This window comes from Megalops cyprinoides, chromosome 9, assembly GCF_013368585.1.
Source record: "Megalops cyprinoides isolate fMegCyp1 chromosome 9, fMegCyp1.pri, whole genome shotgun sequence".
In the NCBI taxonomy this organism is placed as follows: Eukaryota; Metazoa; Chordata; class Actinopteri; order Elopiformes; family Megalopidae; genus Megalops; species Megalops cyprinoides.
This window is the reverse complement of record NC_050591.1, coordinates 25020220-25035528: the sequence shown is the minus strand read 5'-3', so window position 1 is coordinate 25035528 and position 15309 is coordinate 25020220. Positions and strand designations below refer to the sequence as shown.

Sequence of the window (15309 nt, the reverse complement as noted above, 5' to 3'; positions counted from 1 at the left end):
AATGACCACCGGTGTCTTCATTACCAGCCCCTACCGCTCAGGTTCCATGATCAGACACCTCATCTCCCCTGTTGTGTGTGAGGAGCTGCCAGCGGTGATGGATGGGGTGATTTACGCGCGATCTGCAGATCCGCGGCGCGGAGATTGTGTGAGAGCGTCGGCCGGGCCTGGCTCGCCGTGCAGGCTGCTGCTCCTGCTTTATCTCCGGCGACCGGCCTCATATTGGAGGCCGTGTTTGTGCTCTGTCGCTCGCTGACCTTTGGGAAGATTTATTGCTCTGCTTCCTGCCTCTCTGCACAATCTGCCAGCTGGATTTGATTCCCCCTCGCCGGGAATAGAAAACTATACCGCACGAACGCTATGCAGGAAAAAAAAAACAGAGGTGTTGAAATATCGTTCGGTTTCACAAACACTGCTTTTGTTTGTCAATTCAAGCGGATTCATTTCGTACTCGTTTCATTTTTTGATTTTACTTACAAGTCAACATTTGACGCTTTGGTGGATTTTCTTTGTTTCGAAACTGGTTGGGCTTTTAAGTAGATGAGTGGTTTCAGATATTTCTCAATCATTAACGCTTAACATTCTCACTCCTCCCACCTCTTTTCAGTGTGTCTTGAGAGCCAGAGAGAAGGTAGTTTGTTGTACTGTTTTTTTTTTTTTGCTTACCGGACACTCTGACCCAGGACCATTTCCATAGGTCAGTTTAGCATGTTATCAGTGTGCATAGCTGAGTGCTTGCTGGTGTGCTTCAGCTCAGCTCCTTGCTTATTCTGTGGAGTGTCTGTCTCAGGTGGAAAGCGCAGGCTGACGGGCACAGCAGGGTCAGCTCAGTGAGGCCCAGCTGCAGCACCGGCGCTGCAGTATATACACTGTGGTAGCCCCATTGACCGGCCCGTTGACTGGAAACACTTCATTGAAAGCAGCAGGGTGCTTACTACACTTTATTTTAGACTGAGCAAATTTGCTCTTGGCTTAGTCCCTCAGGTAGGCAGAAGCAGCTTAAAAATGGTCCTCAAAACAGCATCTTCCAAAAGTTTACTGGGGCAACTCTCGGCGGGGGCGTCGGGGGCATAGTAATGGCGTTAACACAGCCCTGTTTCTCTGGCACAGTAGCCCTCTACGCTGTGAAACTTTTAATGAACCTCACTAGATGCGTTTGTGGTGAATAATTGATTATACATCTTATAAGGATCACATTTCCTTTTAATATTAATGTTTTTTTTTCCACTTGAGTTGACATCCTGTGACAAAACAGTATGACACTTGACAAAAATGGCGAAGTCACACAGCTTGTGTGTGTGTATCACATATTTCCTTAAGATCAAGGTGATATTAGACACTAAGTTCCACAATGCAATTATTATATCCAAATGATGAACTGCTGTAAAAATCAGCTTAGTCTAGTTTTTCTCATTTATAGCTTTCTGTTGACATTTGTAAATGTTCTGTTGTTGCTGTCTGATTTGTTAAAAAGGGTGGACTGCCAAACAGCATTTTAAAATTCCTTTGTCCTCAGTGAAGGCAGTAGTGGTCCATTTTAGGATTATTGCAAGTCATCTTAGTGGAAGATGTGATAGGCTATTGTCATTTAACAGAATGTACATTTGTTGCGTTGATGTCAACAAATTGAGTATCCAGACCTCACTCATGGGCATTGGCCTTTGCTCAGCCAGGTCTCCCACTTGACTGTGTAGTGGACTATGTTGGTGAGCACGTGGTTTTTGAAGGGTCTCCTGTTTTTGGACATGAGAGCAGATGAATGTGAGGCTTGTGGAAGCTTCTGATGGCAGCTCTTCAGCTGTAGCCCCCTTCTGCTGGTCAGCAAGAGGGGCTTCAACAGAGAACTCAGCCACACAGAGATTCTTCACTTCACTTCGTACTGGGAGATTGCTCTTAATCACAGCATTTCTTTCTCTTTTTTTTCCTTCCTAAATTCAAACATTCATATAGATAAACAATTGACCAAATTTCCAATTTGATGTTTCAGTAGCTTTGTTACTTAGATTTTTCTGTGAAGTACGCCAGCACTGTCCTCCTGATGTGTGCTTCTCTGAAAAGGCCGTGCCTGTCCCCCGAGCCCCTGAGAGCCCCTGAGAGCCCCTGAGCTGAGTGGAGCAGCATGGTGGAGAGTGCCGGGGGTAACACCCGCCGTCTCTTTCTGCTTGTGTTCTGCAGGGCAGCGGCTGTTTGGGGAGACCATCCTAGGCCTGACGCAGGGCTCTGTGTCTGACCTGCTGGCCCGGCCCAAGCCCTGGCACAAGCTCAGCCTGAAGGGGAGGGAGCCCTTCGTGCGCATGCAGCTGTGGCTTAGTGACCCCCGAAACGTGGAGAAGCTCATGGACATGAAGCGGATGGAGAAGAAAGGTAAAGGGATCAGATTGCTCCCCCTCTGGACCCGCTCCTCCTCTTCCTCCTCCTCCTCCCCCCCCCAGTCTGATCCGGCCTCCCGCCTGGGCGGAGGTGGCAGGGCCGCTGGCTGTGCCCCTCCTGCCTGGCGTGGCTCGCCGCTCCTCCCGCTGTGTCTCCACCTCTCTGTGAGAGTGACAGTTGCCTCCCTGGACACACTCCACCTACCCTGTCTCACCCCTCCCAGTTCGTCTGTGTCTCAATGCCTACCCCATATGACTCAAATTTAATGTGAGTCATTCCTGAAAGCACTCGGGCAGATCTTACCATCTCTCCCTTCTGGTCAGTGAGGACAGAGAAATCTATGGATTCCTGGAGAGAGCATTCATCTTCCCATCCTTTGTCCTAGCGCTTGCACGTGTCCCGTTTAGCGGTTTAAAACCTGCTAATATAGAATCGGGTAGGATCAAGCAGGGGCCTTTTTATTGCTCTTTTGCTTGTGTAAACAGTCTGGCATCCTCAGGCCTCAGATAAACCGCGCTGCCTCCCTGCTCCTAGAAGAGAAGGCGTTCCTCACTGCTGTCGAGATTGATCTGAGAGCTAGATGTCACCGCTCTCATCAGATGTGACATGTGGGAGCATCTCCAGGGCCTGCTTATTCTAGTGCATTCATAGCCACCCACACATACACACACACCCCAGTAAGCTAAGTGAACATTCTTGGAGTGATTAGGCCTGTTTAACGCTTCTCCCAGGGTAAATATGACATTGCTGGTCCTTTTGGGTACACATGGCAATGTGTTCATTATGAGTCAGGCGGGGCGCGGGCAAACCGCGGGGGGAACTTTCATTAGAGCACGGCTGGGCTGTGCCTTTCCTGCTGACTTTGAGCGGGCAGCAGGGACCTCTGCTCTGACCGGACTGTTCTGGGAACAGGGCAGAGCCGCAGCACTTTCCAGAGCGCTTGTCAAAGGGAATTGCACATCTGACCTCAGTACAGTGATAGTAAACTGCCGCATGGAGGGGGGGGTTGTATCTAGGGTAGCACATCCTCGATCAACCTACAACATGTCGGAAACAAAATGTCAAAAAACAGAGGAAGCAGAGAGGAAGAGGAGGGGAGGGACCACATACTGTGTGAATGTTTTCCTAGCTGAGCTGTTACACGCTAGCCGCTGACATTGGATGACATTGAACTGTCAGCTTCACTGGCAGTGACATTGAGTTGGCTGTTGTTGTGTAACGCGGTAGAAGGGCTGCAGCTGAGTCATCTGACCAGTAAAGGAACCGTGAGCTGTAAATTGTAATGTAATGTTCTGCATTTCAGCATGGCTCTGTTTCAAGGCCAAGGTCCTCATTCATTTTTAGTTTGATCTGAATAATGTAGAAAGAAAACCATGCATACGATAATAAAAGCATTTAGAATATTGCAGATTCAGTCACAGGTTGTGGTGTTTTTGTTTCTGCGGCACGGAGGAAACGTGCAATATCTGGTTGCTCGTTGTGTGCCCTTACACGCAGCTCCTCTGTCCCCATAATGAAGACACAACATCGGTGGAATTTTACTGTGTTCATAACACAGCCTTGATCCTGATAAAATCGGCTGAGGTTCACAGCAAGTTGACGCCACATAAATGTAGCCTAGTCCCTCTTAAGATTTCCATGAGACAAGACTGCCCCCTGGTGGACATGCATGCACAAAGCGTTGGTAGCGGCAAGGACAATGGTGTGCCATCCATTTTCATAGCTCAGGTTTCACTGTGATGTTTGCCTTTTGTATGGCTTGACATAATACATTGGATACATATATGACAAAAGGCTTAATTTTGATCATTTTGATGCAGTCATGTTGCAACTAAAATCACAAAGGACGAAACAGTACAGCTAGCCAGCCAGACAGCAAGCTTCCTTGCATTTATCCCACACAGTGCTACAGCGGCAAGGTAATCAGCCAGTCAAGACCAATGGATTGCAGATAAACTTACGGTGGATGGATGCCTGTTCTTGTGGTTTTACGTTAGGTACAGCTTGAGCAACTCTTTGGTGCAGGCATGCGGACTGATACAAATATTTTATGTTTATATTTATAATATATATATATAAAATATATATTTTATAAATATATTTTATATTTTTTGTGTTATATTGCACTCTGTGTTTGGCTGGTTCCTACTGAGTTTTGAAGATCTGAGTTTTGTATATCTGTCTCCCTGTCCCCCCCCAGTATTGGAAGAACTCCCCTGGTGATAATTGGAGATGGAAATTACATGCTTGAGTAGCTAATGGGGATGATTGGAATACAGTTTTATTCGATTGGAGTGCTTGTTTAGTCTGCATCTTAAATAGCTTCACATGAAACAAGGCTGTAATGTCTATAATCTACAAAACATGACAGAGCTGTATTTTAATGTTATTACTTTGTGTCTATGAGACTTGACCTGCATGTCTGTGAGCACATGCCTGTCTGCGTTACTGTGTTACTGTGAGTATTAACCCTCCTGTCCGTGTCTCTCTGCAGCCTACATGAAGCGGCGTCACAGTTCCGTGAGTGAGAGCCAGCCCGCGGACAGCGGCCTGTCGGGGGGAGACTTCAGCCAGGGCAGCAGCCCCCAGCACCAGCAGCACCAGCTGAAGAAGCCGCGTGTGGTCCTGGCCCCCGAGGAGAAGGAGGCCCTCAAACGCGCCTACCAGCAGAAGCCCTACCCCTCTCCCAAGACCATCGAGGAGCTGGCCAGCCAGCTCAACCTCAAGACCAGCACCGTCATCAACTGGTTCCACAACTACAGGTCAGCTGATGAGCTACAATAGTATTCTTGTAGTAATAGTAGTACCCCACACTGAGAAAGGGTGGTACCTTAATTCTGACTTGCAGTGTACAGTGATTTTAACTCTGTGACTCTGTGCTCCTGTTGCAGATCCCGAATCCGCCGGGAGCTGTTCATCGAGGAGATCCAGGCTGGGGCGGCTGGGGCGGCGGGAGAGGGAGGCTCCCCGTCGTCCCGGGTGGCCAAAGGGGGCGAGGGGGACAGCTGTGACGGCACCGAGTCGGACGGCACGGTGGAGGGCCGGCCCAGCGGGGCCGCGGGCGCCGACGAGTTCGGGGGAGCCCCGGCGGGCGAGGGAGGCGAGCAGAAAGAGGCCAAGGAAGAAGGAGGCGCGGGGACGCCGGCCCGCTCGCCCGCCCCGCAGGACGCCGCTACCTCAGTCTCCAGCGCGCCCGGCACCAGCAGCCACCGGGGCGGCCCACCCGTCGGCCTCTTCAGCTTCCCCGAGGCCCGCAACCCCAGGGACAGCAGCCTGCGCAAGAAGAAGGCCGCCAACCTCAACAACATCATCCACCGCCTGGAGAAGGCCGCCAGCCGCGAGGAGCCGTCCGAGTGGGAGTTCTGAGGAGCTGACTGCGCAGCCGAAGGCACGGCGATGCTGGCCGCTCCCACGTTTTCTTTACCTGAGAGGGAGAGAACAGGTGGGCAGAGAGCCCTGCGAGGGATTTCAAAAAAAAAAAAACTGCTCGGTCTGTTTTTACTGAGAAAAGCACTTAAACCCCCTGCTGGCCACAGGGTTCCAAACACCATCAGCCAGAGCTGCAAAGCAATGCCAGAGATTAATATACATACAAGGAGCATTAAGTCCCTCTGGAGATCTGGAGGATCAAAACTGTCAACAGAAGCAATTATTTTATTGTTCTTTTTTTTTTTTTTTTAATTCCTTTTTTGGTCCATCATCCGTCACCTCAAAGTGTTTTTGAAAGCATCTTCTCAGTGATTTTTTTCACACTCAAGCTGAATAACTGTTACAACTTTTTGCCTTTTTCTCCTGTGTCCGTGCATGTGCGTTTGTTTTATTTTTTCTCTGTGGGCTCTGTTTCATTTTTTTTCTTCTGAGTCTGTCTGACGATCCAGGAAGAAAGATGAACAGAAGAGAGGTCATAAACCCAGGGCCTAACATCTACAAACGGGTGTTTGTCTGGGAGGGAAAAGACAGAAGAGACCCCCTCCCTCACCCACCCCATCGTTCTGTCCCTACCCATCTGCCATCTAATGGCAGTGAGTCTCCAGTACACCTTGAACTACTTTGTGGAGGAATCAGCGTTTTTCTTTTCTTAATTCCAAGGAAGGAAAAAAAAAAAGTTTTATAGCAATTTGGTTGCCATGAAGAGATTGCACAGTCTGCCGACTCTAAACAATAATAGTTCGGATTCCTAGAAATTTAGGGAGGGAAAATTACAACAAAAAACAGTTACTGTTTTAAAACTTTGAAAGGAAAAAAAAGAAAATATCACTTTAGTTCACAGTTTTTTTTTTAACTTTTAAAAAAAAAAAAAGGTCACGTCAGGAAACACAGAAAAATCTCGAGAAATCTTTGTGGTAGCTGATGTAGTGTTACTTCTGTAAGTGTTCTAGAACTCTTTGTAGTGCACATTTATATCATAGCTTTAACTGATTTGGGCTAACTATATTTGGGCCATTTGAGAGCGTTTGTTTAAAACGCTCCGTTTCTGGCCAAAATCAGGAAAAGGAAGAAGAAGAAAAAAAAAAGTGTACACGTGGAGAATACTTTGTCTCAATATTTTTATGAAAAAAAAAAAAAAGAACCTGCTTTTTAACCTCTAACCACAAAACCACACTGTTGAGAGCGACCTCATACCTGGGCAGGCAGTGTGGCCCGGGCACTACACTGTGTGGCACGCAGAGAAACGGTTACGTTTGAGTTTTGAGAATGACGGGAGTTGCACAGCTCACTTTATTGTATACTCCAACCTTCAAGCTCTCCTTTAGCGAGGCACTGTCTGGCTTTGGCTCTCATTTAGGGTGTCATAGCCATTGCTATTCAGATTGCATACAGATGTGTGTGTATAGATAAACTCACATACATTCAAAACGTATACACATCCCGTATATATACAGTGTACAGTGCTTACTGGACAGTGTGTATATATATGTATACAGTTATACATACGTATATATATATGTAAATACATATGGAAAAACCTCCTCCTTGTGTGTACTCTGTACATACACAAAACATGTGAAGACACACATGCTAAGCACCTGTTACCTACAGTCTCATCTTGTAGCCTCTCCCTCCAAATTGCATGAAATGTATCTGTAAAGGGTAGCTTGTCTGCCAGTGTGTGAAATTAGGCCTGGGTAGACCAACGCATTGCCAGCAGACAGTGGTGAAGCTGCCAGTCAGTTTGAGCATAAGCAGATGTTGAGATACCAAAGTACCACATCAACAAGGTGTGAAGTGAGTGTCAGTTCCAGCTTCCTCCACCATCTGAGTAAAAGGCTGCTCGCCAGTCTGCATCTTTACCGTGTTCACGATGAAGGGAGCAAAATCTCCATTCGTATGTGAGCACCACTGGTGTGTTCAGTATCTGCCCAGTGATTATCATTCTGCATTGCATTACTGTCAGACTCAGGCTGCCCTTTATGAATATATTTATGAATGAGTTAAAAGTTCTCAAGCCACCGCTCTGCTTGATTGAGATGGGGAGATGGAAAGAGACTAAAAACAACAAAACACAAGCCAACACTCCTTTTTTTTTTCCCCCAAATCCAACCACCTTCAAATGCACAAGGAATACACACAATGAAGCAAACTCCAAAACACACACACACACACACACATAGTGCACCCCCCTCACTTCCCCTGACATAAGCTCCTAGTGCCTGCCAGCCCACTGCCTCCCCCTTGTCTGTGTGTGAGTGGGTGTGTACGGGGGCCCCTTGGCCCCGCCCTCGTAGGTGTGAGCGAGCGAATGAGTGAGTTTGCAGTGCGGGTGTGTTTTTATACGTCTGTGTGGGGTTATTTGTACGTAACTGCACACATGTAGAGTGCACAACTGCCACCGTTTCTTTCTTATTAAGCTGTTGTATCAGTTATACGGCTTCTTTCAAAGTAGCTGGTATTTAGATTCCTATTATCGCCATATCTTAAAGTCATATATAGAAGTTTGTTTTTGGTTCTGCTTATTTATAGGTGCTGTATTTTTCATTTGATGTCTTATTTGATTGGATTTTTGTTTCTGTTTGTTTGTTTTTATTATTGAAGGGATTATAATTGGGGCAAGTTACATTTTTTTAGACTGATAGACTGCCGGCAGTATTGGGTAATATTTACAAGATGTAGTTGTCATACATGTATATTAATGAACTCTGAAGATTATTTTAACATTGTCCTTTACATTGTTTTGAACGAAATGCGTAAGGAACATGATCATGATAGCATTATATATACGGCATTCACTGTTCATGATTTAACTTTGCAACTATTTGTGCGTTTTTTGTTTTTTTTCTTTCTTTTCTTTGAAGTGGTGTTTTAAGAGGACAGACGTACAGAACACGCGAGTGTGCTCGATTGAAATGGAGATGATACTGTATGTCAGTCTTTGATTTCCATGTTCTGCGCTCCTCTCACCGGAGAGGTGACTGTGTCTGCATGCTGCGTGTACATTGATGCCCAGTCTCTCGCTCCACGCCCCCCAGCAGCTGAACTGCTCCCAAGCCCGGTGTCGTCCCCGTCCACAGTCGGGTGGTGTCCCTAACCCAGCCAGTTTGACTCCAGGAGGCTGTGGGCCTCCTGTTTATGAGTCCACAAACCTCTTCATCCATGGCATTAAATTGTTTTTTACTGTAGCTTGATTCATGGGGACTTGCTCGATTGTTCTGATCGATTTCTTCTGCTTTGAATACCCCCCCCCACCCAGTAGTCGAGTCAGGTGGATGTTGAAGGACACAAAGGCCCAGTTCAACTCCCGTGATGTCGTTCCAGAAAAGAACATGTTAGGTTTGTGGTTCTTTCAGTATATTCTGAGAGGATCTTGTCAGCTACTGGATGTTACAGCACATATGGCTCTTCACAAGGCTTGGCATTAACAGTAACTGTATGCTGAGTGACTCATGTCCAGTAATGCACTGATTTGATTTATGAAATTATCCACTCGTGTCAAAAGCCAAATTAGGTCATTGCTTTGTAAGATTCACTTTAAATCATCTTGCATAATTGCATGTTCTGTAAACAGAACAAATTTAATTTTAATTTTGTCATGGATTCATTTGCATTTTAAATGCAGTAATGCTCTTAAAAACTGTCTACTGCTTTTGTCCTCCATCTAAAACAGGTATAAGAGCTGGATGAGGAACACACTAAATACAAGAGCTGTTAGTCCTATACAATGCAAATTCATAACTGATAGGTGACGTTTATGTGTGCGGTATTTTTAGAGTAAGCCTTTTTAAGTACAATATTCTGATTTGTTCACTTTTATGTACTGTATAATGACGTCGATGTTGTGTATTTGTTTCTCTTAGCAAAGTGAACATGGAGACTGAACACTGCAAACTGTTACAAGTGGTTTGCCTCAAAGCAGAAGGCTGGTCTAAATCAATGATTTGGTGTGTTTGATTTGGTGTGTGTTATTTATGAATTCATACCTGCTTGAAAAACTCAGTGTGTGACAAGATCCAGTGCTGGGTGTCAGTATACGTTATGTTGATATATATTTGTTGTCAGCAGCATATGCGTATGACTTTATTCATGTTCATAAGTACTATCACACATAGCAAATTGTTGATTTTTTTTAAGCAGAGTTCCCTTTTGACAGAGGCAGGCTTGCTTAACACATATTATGAGCACAAGCACTCTTGACAGGCAAGACTTTCTTTTTTGTACCTGAGAAGTATCATGGCTAATAACATGCATAACAGTTCCTCGGAATTCATTTTTTTAAGCCCACATAAAATTTATTATGCATTTTCTATTAATACTGCTCAAATGATTTCTATCTTTGTCTAAAAGGACAAAGCCTTGTTTTACGTCTGTCTACACAACAGTGACTAAATAGCAAAGCATCATAGGTGGCACAGCCACATTCATAGTCCTCTCCAGTTTCAGCTCAAGCAAGCACTTAACTGCACATAGGCCGGATTGGCATGGTGATGGCGTAAACCCGCACTTCATTCTTCCCTTGGCACTCTGAGAAGGGGATGTCTCGCAGGACTCTGGGAAACGAATGCCTTGACATATGGTTGCAAACCAAGCACAGGCCCTCCACCTGATCCTGCAGCCCGACTGCCTTTAACCGTTTGGTTCTAAAACTCCCGCCCGCTCCACTGCCCTAGGCCTCTCCCACAGCCTGGCTAGAGTAATGCAATTACTCTGGAGAGCAGTGTAACTGTGGACGTCCTTGCTGAATGGAAAAACTGCATATGAAGGTGTTCCCTCCTGGTTCCAAACCACTCCTCCTCCATGATGGGCTGCGGATACAGGGGGGCACCAGTGCAGCCCCAGTCCATTTTGCCTTTTTCTTCATTGGTTTCAAACCAAAGAGTTACCCAGAGTCCTGGACCTTCCTTTGTCTGACCAGTTGCCCTGAAGCTTTTGTACTGACTGGCATTGGTCCACTCTTGTGTTTTAATTAAGAGCTGGAGTCAGACAGTGACCACAAGCAAGTGATGGCACGCATACAGTTGTAAATGCAATGTGGAGACACAAGCCACTACAGAAAGGAACCAAAAGGTTAAAGCAGCTCAATCACATTCCAGCTCTTATATATTTGGAGAAGGAAGAGGCACTTTTAATTGTAATTAGCTATAAACCGAGTAAAAGTCACTGTAGATGGGTTTTTCCTGTCCATTTGTGATATTACTGCGTTTTCTCCATAAGTCTTCAGCAGTTGTTTGTAAGGGTTTCCTTTTAAAAGCACAATAGACCGAAACGCTTGGCTCCTTGTCAGTTGTATTTGATGTTACATTGTTAGATTTAATGCACACCATCTTTGCAATTAGTGTAAAATGGCTGGCAGCTGCAGTCGTGGCTTGATTCTGCCGCACTCCCTGGCCTGTCTGAGTGGAAGTCAAGACTGTTTCGTTTAATGTCGCAGTATTTAAAAGGGAAAACATTGCAGCGAAGCACTTAACTAGTCTGAGAGCTCTTTTTCCAGGCTGTCTGAAGTCATGCGAGTGCCTTGACAGCAGTCCAGAAAGAGCACGATGTTGTCATTGTTAATGGATTGCTCTTTAACTAATGCAGTGAGAGGGCTCAACCTGTTTGTGATCAGGGGAGTCAGACAACTTTGGACCGAAGCACTGGATTGATTCCTTTCCCTTTATATGGTAACACTCAGCCACTGTCTTATACTGAGTACCAAGCCCTGTGCAGTCGCTACTTAAAAATTAAAATGTCAAGGGAAGGCTTTTTGCGTAATTTTATTTGGAGCATTTGAGATGATTTTTAGCATTTTCGTCCTGTCATGTTGTGTCACTGTAAGAACATAATCACGACTGTATCAATTTGACTTGTACGTGTCAGTGTGTGTACGTGGATGTTAATGTAATACAGCTGCTGTGATGCTGCCTATGGCTGAATACAGCTCAAATCCAATAATGTGGTGAATGAGTGCCAACCCCTACACTCCAGGCTTAGATCTGTTCAGATTTTCCTACGGTCTCCTCAGTATAGATGTGCTCTATTCAGGACACAACGGTTTTGGTTCTTGTTTTGTTTTCCTTTGTCCAACTCATAGTGCTCTGCAGTCATTGCAGCGTTATACTGTAGTCACTATATAATAAAGCCAAGGTTCTAAGATGTGTTCACTAACTGATGTTCAAAGACAGTTGTCAGCCATACCCATGTGCAGGGTGTGGCCAGTTGATAGTGCTATATGCAGTTCTGAAATGCAAATTTTGGGCCTAGGGTTTAGGATGATGTAGATTCCCTCGGAGTGCGACTGTTAGTTCTGATGCACTGCTGTGATGACAAGATCATGTCACATTTGAACCATCTCCTTAGAGAGATTTGAAGGTTATTAGATGATGGAGGTCTGTACCAAGGCCAGTGTCTTCCACATAGATCTGTAGGATCCATCTAGAAAGTATAGCTTTGTTCCAGCCGGGGCTTGTAGGTGAGTGTAGCACCTGAGAGTCAGAGAGAGTGAACTTGGGCTTCCAAGATGTGTGCAGCTCAACGCAGTTGCTGATTCGTTGGGTGGATGTGTGTCGCCCTTGGTCTGTCATTACGTGAACTGGAGCTTAGGAAGCTGAGCAGTAGGGCTTTGAGCTCTGCATCTCTGCCACAGCTCCATAGATACAACATGCAGTGAAGATTCTTAAGGGCTTGCTCAAACAACGGCAGTGTATTCTACCATTCTCACCTGACAGACCAGAGAATCTCTCTTCTGACCTTGGACCCTTCCTCTCAGAAAGTGAACACTGCCTGAAAGATTAGCTGGTCTTCAAAACAATCATCTTACTTTTATTATAATTGTGAAAATCCAAGGGAAAAACACATTGCTCGCAGCTTGTTTTGGTTTAACACAGTCTGCCATCTTTTAGTCAGTTGTAAACTTATGTTTAATCAGATGAGAGGAGCTGTCAGTAAGAGCAGTCATCTCCTCTTTTGATCATTAGTGTGTATTGTGGTGTTATTCTCCAGGCATTAAATCTTTGCTTGGTTGGCTGTAAGAAGACTTTGTTGGAAAGTATAACTCCAGTACTGATTATTTCTTGCTTCTTTCCTGAGAACCATTTTCTGTCTGCACTGTAATGTTCATCCCATCCCTTCAAGAACCGCTGGCTCCTTATACTGTAATCCTCAAACACTGCTAAGTCCTCCCTATTGACTCAGTAGGCATTTCACATTTAAATTATTGGTTTCTATGTCGTAGGGGAATTTATCTTTTAAAATGTGTGTGTGTGTGTTTGTGTGCATTCTGGGCAAAACAAATGGAACTCTTTGTGTGATTTAATGAAAACCAAATAGTCATGGCAACACGGGTTTTAAATGTTCCGAATATCTAGAGCCTCATTAAGGTCAGTAAATGGATAGCGTTTTATTACAGGGCTCCATTGCAAGTTCTCTCATTGCCAGTCAGGCTGGCACTTGGCTTGACAGATTGCTGTAGCACCTTGGAAAAGCAGACTAAAGAAATATTACCTTCACTTTGGATAAGCCTCCAAATAGCATTATTTGTTCATATCATTGGGTTTGTCTGATTGATGTGAGGTGAAGAGTGTATGTTGAATAAAGCCAGGATTCAAACTCATGCTTAGGCCTCTATAAAACACAAGAAAATCCAGATGGCTTAAAATAGATGGCAAAACTCATTAAGGACCAAAACATTTTTGAGACAGTGATAAAACTTTTTTCCTATTGTTTTTATGATACAAAAAGAAATATGATTGAGCACGGGAGAGAGGATCGCTGTGCTCTCGATACTGTGCTACATTGAGTCTGAGTAGCACAGATGTCAGACCTCTTGTTTGTGTTGTTGTGTCCGTTTGTATATTTCTGCTGATAGCCAATAGCAGGGAAGGCACCTTCAATGTGTAGGTCCCTGTCATAGATGTGCACTCGTCTGTAGTTTTCTGAAAGAACGGGTAAGCTTTGTAATTATCTTTCTGAAGAAGGGGAGGCAACTGCGGGGTCCAGGAGCAAGCACCCAAAGCGACACTGGTTCATACAAAGGGCATTTTACACAGTAATTTCTGTAGTTTTTGTGTTTTTCTGTTTTTATCTTTGTGCACCTTGAAAACATACAAGGATGCAGCTGAATCTTCAATACCAAATGTCCTCACTCAGAGTAATTATGTTGGATTCATCATAATCAGTATGAAAAAATCAGGAGCTTGCCCTTGTGAATATTTTTCTATAGAACTAAATCAAATTGCTATAGATATTCTATACACTGTCATATAAAGTTGTACAGATGAGAAGATATATCCTAATAGTGACTCCTGAAGCTGTTCTGCATTTGTTCTGTTTTGTTTTTAAGTATTAATACAAATATCTAGCATTGATATAGAGGTTAGAGGCTCTGCGCTGCACATCAGGACTAAAAACCTGTGAGAGTGTGTGTATGTGTGTGTGCTTGGACTCCTGCAGGACTTTGAGAATCACTTCTATACAGACACATCAGAAGTATCCCTGGAGTGATTTAATGAGTTTTTGACTGTCCTGCACCTGTTTTCACACTTTTGTTTCAGTTTTAAGCAAAACCATTGTCTCTTTGGAAAGACCAGCTGCAAACCGTATGAATATAACCAGGTCCCTGACATTTATTGGCAGAATCCTATTTTTTTTTTTACAGTTTCCTTTGTAAAAATGATTGACTGTTTTTTGTTTGACTACAGGGAGAACATCTTTGGCAGGAAATCCATCTGCTTTTCGTTGTCTTTGACAATTTCTGACCGGCCATTAGGAGCACTTTGGAACGGATTTGACTTGCAGTAGATTTATTTTAGTTATGGTCTGGCTCGTTTCCTTTCACATCTCTTTAATTTCATTTTGTCTGATCGTGGAAGTTCGTTATCGAAGGTACATTGTGTTCTGTGATACCTTTGAGGCACAACATAGACATGCTGAAAGAAGAGAAATTGAGATCAGTGTGCAGTAGTGGTGATCAAAGCCCCGCCTCCTCCTGTTGTCTGTTAAAGGAGATGTCATTCGTAAGGAGGAAAATGAATCATGAAAGATAGCAGTACCATTTCAGCATAACGCATGCCAAGGCTGTAAATTCAGTTTGTTCCACTTTACTAGCACCAATATTTAAGGGTATGGTAGGAGATTCCTGGTAGTCGTATACTGGTTGCCACAAAGCGGGAGGTTGGGTAATTACCCAAATGTGGCCATCTGGATACAGTTAACGCATGGGGGGGAGTTTCATGTCTTATGTCTGGCAAAGCCCTTTACTTTTGTCCTCTTCACTCCTCGATGTTTAAGAGATTCTCTGGGCCAGTAGAGTTAATGCTGTGGGAATGTGTGAGCTATGAAGCTTTCCACTGAGAGTAATCCATGTGGATTCATGCTCTGGTGCTTTGTAGAGGATGTCAGTTATCTCAGTCTGCATGGTCCGGTTAGACCATTACCCTAATATTATTGCTACTTTAGATGCTTTGCATTTGGAAAACCTTAGAAGAGTTAAATATCAGAAGAGCTGAATTGGTGCAGAATTTCCCCTGA

General features: G+C 44.6%; 1 protein-coding gene across 3 annotated transcripts in view; it reads left to right on the top strand.

Annotated features, from left to right (window-relative positions):
* LOC118783237 (protein CASP-like) overlaps positions 1 to 15309 on the top strand; it is a 148624-nt gene that overhangs the window by 124309 nt on the left and 9006 nt on the right. For 2 of the 3 annotated variants that reach the window (XM_036536999.1, XM_036536997.1), the window contains 3 exons: positions 2176 to 2364; positions 4865 to 5132; positions 5262 to 6585. The exons of the other annotated variant lie outside the window; for it this stretch is intronic. In XM_036536999.1, coding sequence (XP_036392892.1) covers positions 2176 to 2364; positions 4865 to 5132; positions 5262 to 5736 — 932 coding nt within the window. In that variant the 3' untranslated portion in view covers positions 5737 to 6585. Of the gene's footprint in view, positions 1 to 2175; positions 2365 to 4864; positions 5133 to 5261; positions 6586 to 15309 lie in introns of those variants that run through there. 3 annotated transcript variants of the gene reach the window in all.